The sequence below is a fragment of the Chlamydotis macqueenii genome, chromosome 13 (assembly GCF_036417535.1).
Source record: "Chlamydotis macqueenii isolate bChlMac1 chromosome 13, bChlMac1.mat, whole genome shotgun sequence".
Taxonomy (NCBI): Eukaryota; Metazoa; Chordata; class Aves; order Otidiformes; family Otididae; genus Chlamydotis; species Chlamydotis macqueenii.
The window spans coordinates 9,801,339-9,819,290 of record NC_141568.1 but is presented as its reverse complement, the minus strand read 5'-3'; the positions used below and the strand labels follow the sequence as shown (position 1 = coordinate 9,819,290).

The 17,952-nt window shown below is 39.5% G+C and overlaps 2 protein-coding genes across 2 annotated transcripts; one reads left to right on the top strand and one right to left on the bottom strand.

Annotated features, from left to right (window-relative positions):
• Positions 1-829: 829 nt before the first annotated feature.
• LOC147599089 (chemokine-like factor) lies at positions 830-3,744 on the bottom strand. Its single transcript, XM_086758046.1, has 4 exons — positions 3,558-3,744; positions 3,296-3,454; positions 2,599-2,694; positions 830-966 (listed from the first exon to the last, which is right to left on the bottom strand). Exons 1-4 carry the CDS (start codon positions 3,624-3,626, stop codon positions 862-864), a joined length of 429 nt encoding a protein of 142 aa, XP_086614172.1. The 5' UTR covers positions 3,627-3,744; the 3' UTR covers positions 830-861.
• TK2 (thymidine kinase 2) lies at positions 3,745-17,888 on the top strand. The gene is made up of 10 exons (XM_086758047.1): positions 3,745-3,938; positions 4,640-4,677; positions 5,562-5,636; positions 7,036-7,089; positions 8,693-8,782; positions 10,307-10,380; positions 13,484-13,572; positions 13,857-13,936; positions 15,176-15,256; positions 15,654-17,888. The coding sequence occupies exons 1-10, from the start codon at positions 3,794-3,796 to the stop codon at positions 15,750-15,752; spliced, it is 825 nt and encodes a 274-aa protein (XP_086614173.1). The 5' UTR covers positions 3,745-3,793; the 3' UTR covers positions 15,753-17,888.
• Positions 17,889-17,952: the final 64 nt, after the last annotated feature.

Sequence of the window (17,952 nt, the reverse complement as noted above, 5' to 3'; positions counted from 1 at the left end):
TACCGGCTGCAGCGAGGGCCCACCCGGGCGGGCTCCCCGGGCCTGCGCGCACCGCAGTGCCTGGACGAGAGTCGCGACACAAACTCCCGTTTCACTGTACGTGCCCGGCATTTGTTCACTTTCGCCCATCGCGCTCTGTCAGCCTTCACACCGCCCGCCATCGCGGGGGTGCCTGACAACCTGAGCGATGCACAGGGCACGGAACCACACTGTCTGCACTCCACAGACACCTCACTATTTCATGGGGCTCGCAATACCAATTTACCGACTCTTCATTGCACTGCAGGACAGCCGTGATTGCGTTACCCTGGGGAGGCAATTTTGGTGCAAATTTGGTGGTTATTTTCAGCGCTATTCTGAACATCAAAATGAAAATTCAGGGATCAAAATGCCTCAGCGATAAAGCATTCACACGGCACGAGACAGTCATAGCCAGGAGGCTGAGCTATGGCATGAGGAACACAAGTATGGGTGAAAAAACATCTGTTCCTAAAGATGATGACGGGTACATGATATTTTCACTTTAAGTACACTTAATAATGTTAGATAATACACTTAAGCCTGTTTGTATTTTTTTTTTTTATTACAGAAAGAAGACAGTCATAACATTAATTTTCATACAGGTAAAACTGTTATTAAGTTTAGAAAAACGGGACAATTTTCTTTGAAGCTTATACTGGTGAAATTGCAACATCAAAACTACTTCTGTAAATGTAAGAAAACTTATGAACAATAATTGCAAAAATGTGCATCAATGCATGGGAATGTCAAAGGTGAACACAGGAAAATACAAATTCTTTAAAAGAGAACAGTAAAACAGTCATCAGTGGAAAAAACCATTATTTTACTAAAATGGTAATCTCATTTTGCAGGAGTTCTCCTTACGCTTGGTTCACCAAAGCTGATCTTCCGGAAAAGAGGAACTGCGTCGACAACACAGAGAACAAGCAATACAAGGCCAAACACCTATCAAAATAACAACAGTGATAGTTTCCTCATTGAATCTCTGTCTTTAACTGTAGTGACTCATTTGACGTTTCTCAAAGCAGCACTAAACACATCTTCCTAACTTGGTTCTGGCCTTGTAAATATATGTGTGATTTGAGATAGCTGGTAGGTTAAGTAACATCCATATTTAAATCCCATCAGCCTTTACACAGCAGTCTACACCCTGGCTTTGTTTGATGTTTGTTGAAGCCTCGGAGATGTGTTCTCCCTGAAAGCTAAGCTACTGCTGCTTTATGCCAGACAATGCTTTTATCCTAAATGAAAACCTTTCTGTCTCTCTAAGGACTGCCTAATAAATGGTGTTGGCCTGGATAAAAGTCAACATTTGTAGAAAATAAGCCTAGCAGGAAAAAAAATAGTGTTCCTCTCCTCTGAAGTTCTGAACCAGGAACACATTCCAAACTGAAGAAAACGTACATAAGTATTTGAAAAATACAAAACTTCAGGCAGACAACTGGAAAAATGTGTTTGCAAAATGGCCGCTAAGTTAACTTGCTCAGCTCTTGCCCTTCAGGCTGACCGCACATGCATGCAGTTTTTTTTGATGCAAGAATGTTTTAAAATGGAATTATCTGATCAGTGGGAGTAATGCTAAGGCAAGCTCTTCAGGAGAGCACAGTTCAAGGCAGTTTGTGCCCCAGAAGTACAGGCCTGGGGGCAATTCTGCTTCTCCCAACACTGAAGATGTCATATGTTCTGCCCAAACTTGTTTTCCAAGCTGCTTGCTTAGTCTCCTGCTTCCAACTTAACTTTAATTTTTATTAATTTCACAACTGAAAATATAAATTATATTCTAGCATAGCCAGACACTGTATCAGAAAGTCTTCTTTTTGCACCAGCCAAGACAACAGCTTTGCACCTCTCTGGCTCTTAAGCTGATCTTGAAAAACTGCTGTGGCAAGTTCTGTGTTTCTTTTGGTTGTCAAGTTTTAGCTTATCTTGTATTTCCGGAGTTGGAAATATTTTCCTAACTGAGTTTTCCCCTCCTTATTGTTTATTAATGTTAGTTATATTGTTTTATTTTTAATGAAAAATACCAGTTGCTTAAAGTACTAAACTGGTTTGATTTTAAGTACACAAAAATCTTTATATTCATAATATGAAAAAGCCTCTTCAACTGCTGTAATTTCTCAGTTCGTGTCAGAAAAAAATAATATATGCATCAGGAGGGAAGTACCAGCATGTCTGCTAAAAAATTACATCTCTATTTAGCAGAATCGTAGGCATTTCTTCTTAAATATCGTAACCAAACTGGACAGTCCTAAAAGAGCTACAGATTCCCCCACCTAGGATTTCAAGCTATCAAGGCAAATGCAGGTTACTCAAATTAGTTAAACTCCAGGAGTTTTCAGCATTAGTACTTCTCTGTAGCAATTCCCAAGTCTACCAATATCTTTAAGTTACTAGTGATTTGAGGATTTTTTTTTTTCAGTGAGATACAAAGAATGTGTATTTGCTTTTGTTTGCCACTGCTGGGTATGTTCTTCCATGACAGCTATTTTAATGGTCTTACCCCAATGTAAGTATACCAAGAGATTCAAACAGTGTCTGCTTTAAGAACTTAAATTCGTTAATAATGTTCCTACTTACTCCTCCAGCCAGTGTCCCATTGTTAGTCCTGATTATTAATGCAAACAGGCACACAACGAGGAGGAACAATGCTGCAATCACCGAGTTGAAAATATCCTGAAACAGTCAGTGGAAGCAAAATAATTATTCTGAAGTACACACCCGAAGAAGAATGTGAATACCTCCCAGTGTTGTACGAATCATTAAAAATTGCTGGTTTACCGTGCAAATGGCATTACTCTAATATCCACGTAAGAGCGGTAGTGACACCCAGTGGTGTGATCTGTGATAAAACTTCCTCATTTTACTTTTTTTTTTTTTTTTTTTTTGGCAGTCAAATTTATGCAACTTGGCTGTGCCCGACAGACTGCAGCAGCAAACAAATTTTATAAAGGGCGGTGAGAGGGGAACTCATTAATATTTAAGTGAAAGCGTGTATTTAATTTGTGATGGGAAAGAGGCACAGTACGGTAACAGAAAGTTAAGCAAGTGATGCTCGCTACAGGAGGGGCTGCTGACGGGGGTAAGGCAGCTATTTAGAAGCCGATGCAGAAGAACATGGTGTTATCTCTGATAGGAAAGCTTGGTTCAACAACAGTGAAACACTGTTTTTTGCTTTAACTTTATAGAAACAGGAACGGAACGAACTGACAACACCCCCTCGGAACAGGCAGTCACAAAATGGGTGACTTCATCCTAAGGGCCAGCCACCACTCACCGCCAAGGGCCACAACAGCCAGCTCAGCTTCTTGTCCAGCTTTAGCAGGTACAGCAGGAAGAACAGCGTGGTGATGACCACCTCCATGCCGGCCACCGCCGTGCAGGCCCCGTGGGCGCTGGAGATCACGAAGCAGAGGAACATTGCAAACGCCAGCACCTGCCGGGACAGATGGGGTTGGCGGGGGTGAGGACTGCGCCCGACCGGGGAGCGGAGGGACCTCGGAGGGAGCCCGCCCCGCCCCGCTCCCCTGAGGCCCTACCGTGCGGGCGATCTTCACGGCGCCCCGGAGGGAGCGGACGAAGGCGCAGTCCACCGACACTATCGCCATGGCAGCGGGACTCGGCCGCCTCCGCTGCGCTGCGCTGGGGTGGGCTGGGCCAGGCGCTGCCGCCCCGGCGGCGGAAGTAATGGCGCAGCGGCCGGAAGCAGGGCGGCCCGTGCCGGTGCCAGTTGCGGTGCTGGTGTTGGTGCTGGCGGCGGCGGTGGGGATGGGCCATGTGGCGGTTGGGCGCGGCCTGGGCGCGGCCCGCGGCGCTGCGCGGGGCCTGGTGCCGACGGGGCGCGAGCGGAGCGGCGGCGGGTCCCGCGGGAGGCGGCCTGGCCCTGCGCTCCCGGCCCGGCCCGAGCGGCGCTGGCGGCTGTGAGTGTGTGGGGCGGCGGGGGGGAACCCGCCGGAGAGGGAGGTGCGAGGGCGGCGGAGGGAGGCGCGAGGAGCCACCGCAGCGGGGCAGCAGCAGGACCCCCCTCGCCCTCTTCTCCCCGGACCGAGCGGACCCGCTGCTTCCCGTTTCTTGAGCGTGGTGGCCCTGATCATCTCTGTGGCCACGCACTGGCAGTGCTGGGGTACCGAAACTGCATTTTTTTGTTGTTTCGTTAAGGGTGTAGTAATCCTAGCACTGCTTGCAGCAGTTTTATAGAGGCAGATTTGAGATGTAAGGCATCTAAACGGCTTGTACCCAACTCTGTACCTAGGCCTGGAAAGTCAGTGGGCATTGCACCATGACTGGCCTTTCCAAAATTCGTTTCTTCACCTGATAGAAACTAACTGACAAGCAGTAAGTGTAACAAAAATCTGCGGAAGTGTAGACACTGGCCATTTGACTCTTTGTCATGTGAAAGGCAATGGAGAACTTAAGCTAAAACTGTGTCAGTGTATGGCACACTGTGTCTGTTACAAGGCCCAATGATTACCTAAACCCTTAAAGGTTGGGAATTTAGCAAATATTTTTATTAAGCAGTAGAGAACCTAAAAACTTCATGGAGGGGCTCACATTAAGAGTCTCAACTGTAAGTTATGAAGACCTCCTTCTTGGTTGTAACTCCTGTTTATTTCCATTCTAGATAAACATCTGATAAAAGAAGATGATAGAAAGACAGTTGTAAGTACTTGCATTTTGTTCACAAAACTATGTAAAATGTGCAACCTGTTATGCTCCGAGTCGATGTGTGTTGGCAGCCATTGGATGTGGCCGTGTTACTGAGTGGTGTCCGGGTGGTGGGCCCGTTACTGGGGCTTACTCAGTGCAAACCTGTGCTTACCTGGTTCTCTAAATTGCAATAAAGTTGTGAGGGAGTTGTGCAAACGCATGGTATTGTGAAGGGACAAGTGTCAGTTTGGGGTCAGTGTTGCCTGTGTAGCCTTGCAGTTGCCCCACACAATCCTGCCTATGTGGTTTTTTTTGTATTTGGAACCTAATTACTGTAAGTTATAGATTATTTTAATTCAGCTGAAACAAATTTCTCTTAGATTATTTTAATCGGGCAGGTTTCTGAAAATAAAAATGTAAGGCATCTTAAGTTTTAAGCAATCTCTTTAACGGATACTGAAATTATGACTTCAGTTGGCATTTATTTTAAGTTGAAAGTTAAGGCGAAGTCTGTGAGGGTGAGTTGTGGCAGGCAGTGTGGTGTGTGTGCGGGAGGAGGAGCAGCAGCCCAGCAGTGACTCTCTGAAACTCCTGGGGGCCGTGAGAAGGGGTGGGATGTGGCAGCATGGGCAGGCAGCTGGCTGCAGGGGCGCCCAGAAAGAAGGCTGCCCATTGCCTGGTGAGGAGGCGGTTGGTATATGTATGTCAGGGAGAGAAAAAGTGGTGGTCTGTGAGGAGTCACAACAGCCAAACTGATCCTCAGTGCCTTCGTATAAAATAATCTGTTTCCATTTTAAGAAAATAGTATGTTTGATATGGGAAGAGCATATTTTTACATGTGCCATTTTCTACTATACGCTAGCACGGTTTTTAAATTTGATACTATTTTTCATCAGATATGTATCGAAGGGAACATTGCAAGTGGAAAAACAACATGCTTGGATTATTTTGCACAAACTACCAGCATTGAGGTACTTGATGTACATTTCTTTATTTACTTCATTAAGCAATTGCTTGTCTTGACAAAATTAGACAAAATAAGTTAGAAGTGTTGTTCTTTCTTAGGCTAATGAGAAAGGAGCAGCAGATTGTGAGCCAGTGTGCTTACTGGGTGTACATATTTAGCCTCCTGCCCTCAACTATTTACAGTCAAACTGTAGAAGAGAAATACAGAGCATACGTAATACAGTACTGGATGCTAAAATATCAATAAAACCTATGGATTAGAGACTGGACCTCTGTAACGTAACAACAACCCATGTTGGTTGGGCATGCTTGGGCATGCTTGTTTGCTATTTCCTGTCACTTAAATCTTATAAGGATCCTGTAATAAGGAAAGTAAAGACAAAGTAGTAGTGCTGTAAAAATACTGATGTCTGTAACTGAGATCCCAGTAAATGGATGGCTTTTTGAAAAAATTTGTTAGAATTTTTTTCTGGGGATTTTTTTAGACTAGTATGGTTTTGATTTCATATTTTTTAGAACAAGATGAGGGGAAGGGCAGGGTTTACCGTATTTTAAACAAAATTGAGATCAAACCTCAGTGAGCGATTGCTTTTGTCTACATCAGATATTAATACTTTTCTCAGTGGACCTGGAACCCATTTGCTAAGTTGTAGGATTCCTCATAAAAATGCTGAGTTGCCAGATATTATTTTTTAATTTAACAGGAATGATCCTTACGGAATAAATAACTATTCACCCAAAGGATAGCAAGCTTTAATTTTAATAGGGTGCAACATTTTTAAAAAGCTAGTTAACTTTCCAGGCCAGAGACCTGGTTCTACAGTTGCAGTTTTAGACCCTGTTTGAACCAGATGAGAGTCTCCCGTGATTTTACCTATTCAAGGTAGAAGCTTTTCTGATTAATTCCGTAAAAGTTTTGAATACTTCTTGTGTGTTAGGTCACAAAAATGAAATGAAAAGTAATATGATAGCATTCTGATACTCTTTTCCTTTGCTGACAAGTGTTACTCTCTGAGAAAATAATTTGTGAGGTAATGAGCAGGTCACTAAAATTAGTACTCAGTAAAGCTATTCCTTCCCGTACATCATACTGATTTTTGACTCAAAAAAGTGAAATTATATCCAGGCTCGTTAGGTTGTCAATCCAGTGTTTTATTTTGACTGTTTAGAAATGCTAAAAAGATGTTGTATAATGGTATTTCTTTATTTTTTAACAGTGTTAGTTACTACCTTTTGTATTACAGGATTCAGTGCTGTTTTTTGAAGAGAGATGAGCTTTCCAGTACAAGTTCTGAATACTCTGACTTACTGAGTATTCATTAAAAATAGTTGTAGACTTGTAGGGTCAAATTCAGTATTTTGAATCTAAAACATGTTTAACATGGAGTAATTCTTTTTAACAAGGTTTTGACAGAACCAGTGACTAAGTGGAGGAATGTTCGTGGTCATAATATCCTGGTAAGTGTCAGAAATTAATTCTGCAATTACAATTACTGTTCTTTTAGAAAGACATACAGGAGGACTTTTTACCAATCAGCAAAACTGTTACAAAAGGTGTGGTTATAATCTCATATAGCAAAAAATAAAGCTTGCATGATGCAAAAGGTCTTTTGCTGTGATTATGACATGCGTATAGTAGAAACATTGCATATAGAATGTGGTTGTGGCAAGGACTGGGTCTTTTATTGGGTGTGAGCTGAAGAAATTCACAGAAAGGTAAGTCTCCGGTGTGACAGTTGTATCTAAATCTACTTACGCCTATTTCAAAGAAGGAAGAACATCACTCAGAAAGTGAGAGGTGGATCTGGTCGGTTAATATTGTTTGCTGAAGATAAGGAAAACTCAGTCCTGTGAGGTGTTGAGAGCTTCTGTTGTGTTTTGGGTAGTCATTGTTCCTTGGAACTGTTCCCTGCAAGTATGCCCCTAGTCACAGTTGTGCTCAGGGACAGCAGGCAGGGCTCTGACTGCATCTGCAGATAGGCTTTTGCTGAGATGGTTGGAGTGGTTTCTGATGTCAGTCTTCCCCGCTTGTGTGATCATCTCCTTTGCAAAAATGTAATTGCTGGCTGAGATGGGTATCTATGCTCAAGCTCATGTGGAATTTGCTGTCAACACAGCGATGTGGATACACCCCAAAACACACATGCCCAAACGTGTATTTGGTGCAATTACTGCTAGCATTGTTCCTCTGGGAAAGTAAATTCTCCCTACTAGGAGTTGCTGATGCTTTCCTTTCCTGTTATTAATAAAGGGATGGGGCATGCTTGGCTGTGTTGTGCATCATCACAGCAATCCGTGCACTTCAGAATACTTTCTCGTTCTGATCTTGGACAAGGAGAAAAGAAAGAGGTCAGATCTGTGGACTGACGTCATGCTGCTGACTTAAAGCTCGTCACCTCAGCAAATAGGCACTGAATGATGTCTTATTTTGAGTCAGATCCTTGCTTTGCTTGTAAGTGTATGTGCGCGTGGAATTGCAGCAATTGGAAAGAGTGGAGGATCTGAGAACTGCTTTGAGGATCCTTTGGGAAGAACAGTTGTCTGTCTCACTGCCGTCTGTAACTCCAGGGCTTAATGTCCTAAGATGCGTCAACATAGGGGATAACGTTGCAAACCTATATACATCTTAGGCCCAGACCATACTTACTGGAACCATACATGCATTTCTGGAGGGACTGGGTATACTGAGAGCCTGTCAGTGCACAAAAATAGAGAGGCAGATACATTTTTTTAATTACTGAACATATTTTCACTGTCTCAAAGGAGCTGTGCCTTGGTCCTGACTGTTCCAGGTGCCGAGTGACAAATTCCTGCTGACTTCAGCGAGTGTTCCAAGTGCCCCACTTAGTGTCTTTAACGACCAGGACTGTAATTCTTAAATCTGCATTGTGGAGAGCAAATGATCGCTTAATTTTTGTTAAACCTGATGTCAGCTGTTTTAGTGCACTTCTTTTATCAATTCTCTTGTAGTGCAAAAGCTTGTGAAACACTAAACTTCACTTTTTTTTCTGTTTGACCTTACAAAAATGTCTGTCTGTCTCACTGCCATCTGTAACTCCAGAGCTTAATGTACCAAGATGCGTCAAGATGGGGGATAACGTTGCAAACCTACATACAGCTTACAATGCTGGAGCAGCATACCAGACCAATGGTAAATAAGCATATTTTTCTTTTAATTTAAGAAATAATTAGATGTGGTTATGAGTAATAAATATTTTTAACTTTGTATCCAAAAGTTAAGATGCTGTTTGCATTCTTTCTTTGTTCCTGCAGTAAGTATGATTTTTTATGGCACAAAGACATTGTTGATATGCTCAACATGTGCTCCAGGTGCAAAACATCTGCCTCCTACCTGCTCAGAACTTTTACTTCCCCACACTAATAATACTTTTTTTTTTGCGCCACCCTTATGAGCTATACTTGCACAAATCTCTTCATCATCACACATCAGTGACTTGTCTGTAATTGGTGTCTATATAAATTTAGCTATTTCAAATCTTTGGCAAACATTAAGTAATCTTAAAGACAGTGTTAGTAATCATTCTACTGCTCCATGCTATCTAGCACAAATTTAGCCACTGCTCCTTCCGTTTACCCAAAATACTTCCACTAGAATTTTCTATTGCTTTTTTTTTTTTCAGATGGTTTGCATCCTTTTCTTCTTGTAACTTTTTCTTTTTCTGTATCTGTTCACACACACTTACCTTTTTATCAAGATCTGTTCATTTCTCTTACCTTGTAACACCTTTCATTATATTCTGTGCGACATCTTCCATTCCCTGATTACAAGATATGCTCTTAGGTGGCACACTTACATCTTAATGATTGTTCTTGCATTATATTTTCTGAGTTTGTGTCAGGGCAAACTTTCAGAAGTACCACATATGATAGTGATACCGCATATATATAATCTTTAGCTTTTTGGAAGAGCTGTTTTTCCGAGATTATAGAAATCTCTGTCTGTTGCAGAAAAAGCTCATTCAGAAATTCCTGCGGATTGCTCTGCATTTCAGTCTGAGCTTTGGCCGTCATTTGCCATTTGAGCCTTGCTGGAGCAATTGTTGCTTACGTGGCCATTAATGTGCAGAATACCTGGGTGGTAAAAGCTCTGCCAGAGTTGCCTTGTTCCAGAGGCAGGGGCCAGAGAGAGTCAGAGAATCTCTTGTCTCCAAAATGAAGTGCTGTTTGAACACATGCAAGACCGGCTAAGGCCAGTACTTTGTCAGTTGTAATTATTTCTTTAAAAAGTTCTGTTTTCTGAAGTTAGGCCTGTGCTGTTGACGCAGTAACATGCTTGAAGGTGGCAGCAGTTCAGGTAGCAATAGTTCCTGTTGCTCTGCAAATCCTAAGTGGATTGCTCCTTTTTTGTCCTCCTAGTTAACTTCAGCTGCTGAGCTGAAAGCTTCTGCAGTTACCTTTGAAACTTGTGTATGGATAACAAATGAGATATGTAGGTGTTTAATAATGCAGTGGCCACAAGTAAGATTAAGAATACTTGGGGTTTTTTTTTGTGGTTCCCACTCTCCCAGTAATTTCTTTTAATCACAAGATGTGGAAGAACTGAAAATGTTATATATGTCATCATGTAAAGGACATGATGTGCAAAATGAGCTTGAAAACTAACACATGCTGAAAAATGTAAACTAGTCAGTGACTGTCAAGTTTTATTTTGTAGATTTCCCCTGTAAGAATGATGGAGCGATCAATTCACAGTGCAAAATACATTTTTGTAGAAAATTTGTATCGAAGGTATAGTATATGGTTTTCTACTTTACTTTCTTGGTTTAATTAGATTAAAAATAAAAAGAATTGAATAATGCTTTCTTTGGCAATTTGCATCTAAGTGGTCTGGGAAATCTGTCAGCTCTGTGTTGGAGTGGCAGTGTGTTTTGTACGGGACGTGATGCCCTGGTAGAATAAAACCTGTAGGACATGGGCCAGATGAGAGCATTTTTCAGAAGTGCTTTTGTTTATTTAGAATGTCTTACTATTTAGAACACCATTTATTGAAGTTATCTGCTCTCCAGCTGAATACAAAAGTCTTGCTTAACTCAAACACAGACCAAACATATAAAAAACCACGAGAACATAAAGAATAACACTGTAGGATGGAGGGAATGATAGCGTTATCCAACCTAGCATCCAGGACTGGCATTTCTTGCAAGCAGGAACTCGAGTAACAAGCGTTCCAGCCCTCACATGCTATTGCTCAGAATCAGGATTCATAGGATCAAAATAGCCTGAAAACCTTGGTAGGCTAGTGAGTAAAGAAAGAAAAAGAGCTGTTTGTCTCTAAATGTCATTTTCTGAATAAGGTCCCAACCCCGAGGTGTGCTTGGGCCAGAGGCAGAGTAATTGGGCCTAACCTGGGTTATTTTCTTCTGGGGAGTAAGATTGTGGCCTGAGATAGAAAAAGCATTTATTACCTGCCCGATGTATAACTCATCCATCCCATACTAAGTGAAGCAGTGCAGTAATCAGCACCAATTTGTTTTGTTTTGAATGCTGACCTTACATGGAAAAGTGTACGTAACAGATTGTTTTAATGGATTTTTCAGTGATCTTAAGGGACAAAACCAGTTTCATGCCCCTGTCTGCAAGGAGAATGGCTGCGTGCCACAAGATGGCACCCATGTTACATAAGCTTCTAGTCTGGAACTGCTTTGAAAATTGAGAGACACAGTAAGATGTGAGGCAAACAGAAAGAGACATTATTTATCCTAGTCTGTCTGCAGTGGAAATGTACTGAAATGTCTTTCTCGATTTTAATTACTGCTTTTTTTTTTTTTTTTTCATTGTTGACAAAGTGCTTTTGTCCCAAAGACTAAGAACTTTGTTGCTATAAGGCTAAGTCTGCTTGTGTCAACTCTATGTATTAATTTTGTGGTAACATTTTTAAGGGCATCTAAGATGTTTCATGGCTTCACCACTTTTTAATGTTGGACAGAAGGTATTTGCTTTGTTTTGTTAGAGCGAGCTAGAAGCCAGCTGATGCTACCAATAGCAAACCAAAATATGATATAAGGGTGTGTAAAAGTATTATCAACAAAACCAGGAAAAATTGGGGCTACATGAAAATAGCCATTTTGAGTCACATAAAAAAAAAATAAAAAATCTGTCCTCCCTCATATCCTGTCTCCAGTGGTGGTCAAAAGTACTTGAAAAGAGTGTAAGAACAGGGTCTGCATTTATGATAATTTCTGCATATACCCAGTAACTTACAGTTCTCCTTTGGGAGAACAATTAATTTAAGCAATAGATGAAGAGCTGTGGGAATATTGGGAATACCAGCTCTTCTTTGATCCAGTGTCACTCAGTATTTGTGTTTTGGCTTTGCAGGCTTTTTCCCAGAGAGAGAGAAATAGAGTAAGATTTACGACGATGATGGAATGCTTAAATTCTGAGCAATTGCTGTGAGCTTCTCCGGCATGCGCAGATAACCCATGAGTGTCCAAGATCTTACTGCGATTGCACATCTGAGTTTAGCACTGAAAGACACGCTCATGTTAGGTGTAAGACTGTAGAAGAATTTTAAATATGTGCACGTGAGTATGCATGATATGTTACAGGGTAAGCAGCAGCAATTCCTATTGGAATTCATAGTTATTTATGATATAAAGCTCGTTCCATTAATCTTTATCTTTACTTGGTAGGAGTCAAATGTCAGCAAACCTTGGAGATGAAAACACCCTTTAGTGCCTTTTACAGCACATATAATGACAGATACATTAGAATAATAGCAGTAAATTGTGTTATCCCATTGCTTGGTCTTTTGGGAGGCACGATATTCAGCTGGATGGCAGATAAAGAAGGGAGGTAGTATGAATACTGGTTTTGCTTTCTTGCATACCTAAGTGGAAAAATTTTTCTGGATTATCTTTATTCAGTTTTACCAGTAATCAAAGCATGCTCTGAGGAGAGTGGTTGAGAAATCTGTGGAATCTTTTTCTTCAGTACTATTTAAAATGTTGCAATGGCCTTAATCATTCGCTGGAGAGGACAGAAGCCTCTCAACCCCATCTCTTTTTTTATATTTCTATTGCAGAGGCATTTAGGAAAGAGTGTGCAGTATGTGTTACTATCACCAGTTTTGAAGACAGAATAATGTAAAACTAGTAATATTTGACTGTTTAGGTAATAAGTGAAAATTCTGAAATTAGTAAAAACATAATAAGTGATTCTTAATAGTCCTCTGTAGACTCCTTGTATGCAAGTTGTTTGATGTTTTATTATTCTTACTGAGATAACTTTGGGACGGCTGTCTCCAATATTGTCTATGCTTTCTGAATACAAGTTCAAATTAAGCATGTTGAATATTTCAGTACTCTTTCCACAAATATTTGCTACAGTGGGAGTAAATTTCATTTACATGGTGTCACTGTTTTTTCACTGTTCTTTATGGCTTCTATAATAAATTGACAGTGCCGCTTAGGAAGTCAAGTCTTTCTGGTGACATGCCGTGCAGTAGTTCAGATATATTTGAAATGATCCTGATACAAAGAACTTGACCAATAAGTAGCATTGACACTAATTTTTTTTATTGTATAAATGTCAACATGGTAATATTTTTCTTAACTTTAGAGGGAAAAATAATTAATATTTGTAATTTGTTAATAATAGAAACTTTGTGTTAGTAAGTAGTTTTTAAAAAAAAAGAAAAATATTTAGTCTTTCTCTTGTATAAACAAAGCTTTATGAGGCCTTGAATGTGAGTGGGCATAATATTGGTCTTGTCTTCATTTCACATATGCTGGAGTACATTTGGAGTAACTTTAGTCAGCTGAAAAAAATATGAATTTAGAATTGATCTGTGCATGCTGTTCAGTGAGTGATGACTTTTATGTTTATTCAGTGGAAAAATGCCAGAGGTGGATTATGTTGTCCTAACGGAATGGTTTGACTGGATCCAGAACAACACTGATGTTTCGGTTGATTTGATAGGTAAAATTTTGATGGGATCTGGAGGGCATGTTTGTGGGTGGGTTTCCTTACTAGGAGAAAAAAGAATTCTTGTTTCTTGGGTCATAAATAATCACATTATTTAATATGATAGTGGCTGCAATGTCACGGATGGTTCATGGATTGATTAACAGTAACGCCAAAGGGGAGGTTCAGTGGTAGTACCCAAGTCAGGATTCTTTCCTTCTATAGTCTGTGAATTAAGTTTCTTCTTTGCTTTTAAAGCTGATTCTTGAACTTAAGTATTATAATTTCTGTTATGGCAGTTTATCTGCAGACTTCTCCTGAAGTTTGTTATGAGAGGTTAAAGAGAAGATGCAGAGAAGAGGAAAAGATCATTCCTCTGGTAAGGAGTTCCTTCACTATATGCGGTTACAATGAGCTTAAAAACATAATGATTACAATTTAAATACTAAAATAATATCCAGAGTGTATTGCCAAAATGTGGTGCAGCTGTTTCCATTGCAAACTAAAACTTCAGTATTTAATTTTGATTTATTTTATAAAAATGATCTGTCATGCACACTGACTTTCCCAAATGTTGTGTTTAGTAATCACTGTACTATAGCTGACTGTTTAGGTTGAGCATTCATCAACTGTTAATCTTCTCGAAGGTGTAAAAAGGAATTGCTTTTGTGTCATTAAACAGCCTAAAAGTACCCAGTTGAAGCACAAATACCCGTGCATGCAGGTGCTGAAGATTTATGCAGGCACTTTCTGTTGTCTGCTATTACCACGATGTTTATGCATGAAAAGTGACTGTTGTTTGTGTCTGAAAACAAGCAACTCCTTGGAAATTGTTAGTGTGGCAATCTACTTAAAAATAATCTGTCATAATTGAGTGATCACATTCTGTGTCACAGTTTACAGAATGGCCCTTCATTAAACAACTTTTCTCCTAAAGAAAGCCTAACCAGCAATACTACAAAGGTGTCTCTAGTGTTTGGTAGTTCAGTAGAAGCAATTGTCAGTTGAAAATACATGCAAAGAGCTAAATTTTGGGCTACATGAAATTTTGCCTTAGAGAATAAATCCTCACTATGATGGATATGAAGAGACATCGCTTTACTTCGCAGTTCTACTGAGCAGGGTAGAGGAGCAGTTATGAATGAAAAATGTTAAGTAGTCTCCTTGAAAAATACCTAACAGTTGATGACAGGCAGAAATGCTTTCAGAGGAAATTGAGTCAGAGTTTGGAGACAGGGAACTGTCAATTTTAGGAAAATGTATTGACAGAGAAAGTGCCTTCAATACACATTTATAGTCTTGCCCTTTTTGTCCTTACTTCTCTTTGTTGTATTTTTCTCTGTAAAATCTTGAGCCACATTGTACCTATGGGAGGGAAACATGGTTCTTGATCTTAAAAGGAGCGGAGAGGCCCGTGCTCCTGTAAGCTCTGTGTCTTTGAGGTTCTTAATGGAGTAAAACCCTATACTGGGAATTAATTTTTCTCAGAAACCCTCTGATGCTTTTTATTTTTGTTAGTGGAAATATCTAATGTAGTTCTTAACTACTTACCAGACGTATAAAAATTGCAATATGTGTTTAATCCCTGGCCATATTTATTTGAATGCCTCTTTTCTAGGAATATTTAGAAGCTATTCATCAGCTCTATGAAGACTGGCTCATTAAACATACACTGTTTAAAGTTTCCTGCCCAGTGCTTGTGAGTATTATTTTAGTTATGACCAATTAAGCATATGGAGGATGGTACTCTTCAAATACTAAGAGTGTTATTTAGTGGTACAAGTAAATAAATCGGCTTTTCTAATAACCTTTGGAGAAGGAAAACCTCAGAAAAATGTTTACAGCTATCCATACTGCATAGCATAAAAGTCTGGTCTTCCATCTCTCTGGTGGAGTGTGAGGGTCTGTTCACTGTGATTGTGTGGGGGATCAGACGTGGCTTTTCAATGAATGCTGGATTCTGAACAGAAGGCTAATTGGACAGATCTCTGGAGCATATTGGTTTGGCTTCAGTGGCAGTCCTGTTTTATTTTACTCAAAACCAACCATGTTTTACGGTGTCAATTATTTCTAATGGTCATGTTCTTCTTTTCAAGGTTATTGGAGCTGACCATGACATGCAGAAAATGATAGAAAAGTATGAAGAAAACCGGGACCAAATACTAAACCCATATAACATGCAACACCATTTATAAAAAACTGCAGTTGTTGTATTTAAAAAAACGTGTTCATGAAGTCTGATTTGGGGTATTTTAAATATTTCTAAATATAACAGCTTTTGCTTTTCAATTATGCTCTGTAGAATGTTGTGGTCTTACTGCTATGAAATGTTGAGATACAAGTCATAAACAGAACATGAGCCAATTCCCTTTCATGTTTTTAGGTTCTCCATCAGCTTTACTGTCTCAGTTCTATTCAGCTAAAATACAGCTCTTTCTCCCATTTCCTACTTCACTGCTGTTTCCTATAAGTAACCTAAGTTTCTTTTTTTTTTTCCTAAAGACAACCTCATTTTTGTAATTTGAAAGAAATAGTTCCATACAAGAGGTGGAATGTCCTTTTTTTATTATTAGAGGAAGCAAATTAAGTGCATCAAGTTAAAGTCGCTTTGTTAAATAGGCCTTACCATGTTGAAATAGGGGGGTCTTACTCTAATCCTACCTGCACTAGTGCAATTTCATTGAATTCAGCAAGTTTCTTCTGCTTTACATGAAATCACAATACAGCCATACTTCTGAAGATAACTATGCACTAGTATAGTCCCACTGAATTCAGTGGCAAAAAAAACAGTGTACGTGACTGCAGAATGGCTCAGAGGGGTTTTTTTAAGCTTGGTTTTTAAAAGGGCTTATTTCTCTCTAGTGCTCATGAAATCCCTGGTCCTGCTATGGCTGAGTTGAGGACTACTGAAAATACAGGTGCACTGAAGGGTATTTGTTGTTCCTTTCAAATGGTTATAAAAACCTCTAGAATTAATTGAGTTCTTAAGTATTTTGGATTCTTCGATTGTACATTTTTTTTTTTAATAAAGAAAAATACAGATGGTTCTTTGGGTTTAGATCTTGATTAGTTTATTGTGACTTACAGGTACTTGGAGAGCAGAAAAAAAATGGCAGAGGTTTCATTCTTGCACTTGTTAGCTGAAGTGTTGAGTCGCCCTTAATTTCGGCTTTACCCTCTGAGTGTTGTCTTCAAGATAATCCTTTTAATGCAGCAGTTCTGACTGTTTTCACATTACTTTTTCTGTTTAATATGAGGGGAATGATTCCTGAAGTAGAGTATATAATTTTTTTTTTCCGTAATATTTTTGGTTGATTTAATTGGAGCAAGCAAGGTTAACAGTGCTTTAAAACACACTTTTATTAATATGGTTGAGCATCTGTCTTAGCTTTGTAGTGAATGCTCCTAAAAATGGCTAATGTCCAAGACTCATGTAGTACTTTGATGACTCATTACAGACATTTGTTTGTAACTTGTTGGAGGATATAAATTTTCAGTTACTTGGCTCTTCCATGTTCCACCTGATTTAAAAAAAAATCTGATGGTGTTACTTTTGGAGATCACTTCACTGCTTTTATTTTGTAGTTTTGTGGCAGCTGGTTTTGTAGTATGCCTAAAAATTGTTGGATTGAAGTGACTGCACTGTTTTCCAAGCCAGGAAATGCAGTTCTCTTCTGTTGCTTCCATCTGGTGAGGTTTTTTTTTTTTTTTTTTTTTCCAAATCAGTACAACTTAATAATGATCAATGCACTGAGCATTTCCTAGTGAAGTACTAAATTAGTGTACTAGAGCTTGTGAACCCAGTATTGCCATTCTGTTTTTCTGTGGTAAATCTTTAGAATTCTAGGTTAAAAATAAGATTTTGTGTGGTAAGTAATTATCTTACTTATTGAAACTTATTTGTAGGGGGACAGGCATTCTTGAAACCTTCTGTTGACCTTTCAGAATTTTTTCTTCTGTAAGAGACCAAAAGCACTATTTCTTTGGAAATAATTCTATAAACTTGAAGTTCAGATGTCTTCAGTTTGTTTTTAATTCTAATTTCATTATGGGCTGTAGAAGCCAGGATGTAATTTTGTACACAGTCCAGAAATAGCACATAATTGTTTTGTACAGAGAATCTTAACAGTACAAAGAATCTCACTGTTATTTTTCAGGTTTTGAAGGCAATTTATGCTTTTTGGTCAGATTTTTTTTCTCCTTCATTGTATCAGAACAGTAGTTTGGATGCGGGTTATTGGTGTTCATAATTATAATGGCATATAAAGGAGTAATTTCTATAACTTATTTATTAAAAATTACAGATGCAATGGCTACAGAGAACATGTTTATTTTATGTTTTGCTATCTATTAATTTTCATGTATAGATTTTCATATACAGGATGGTTGGGGTAT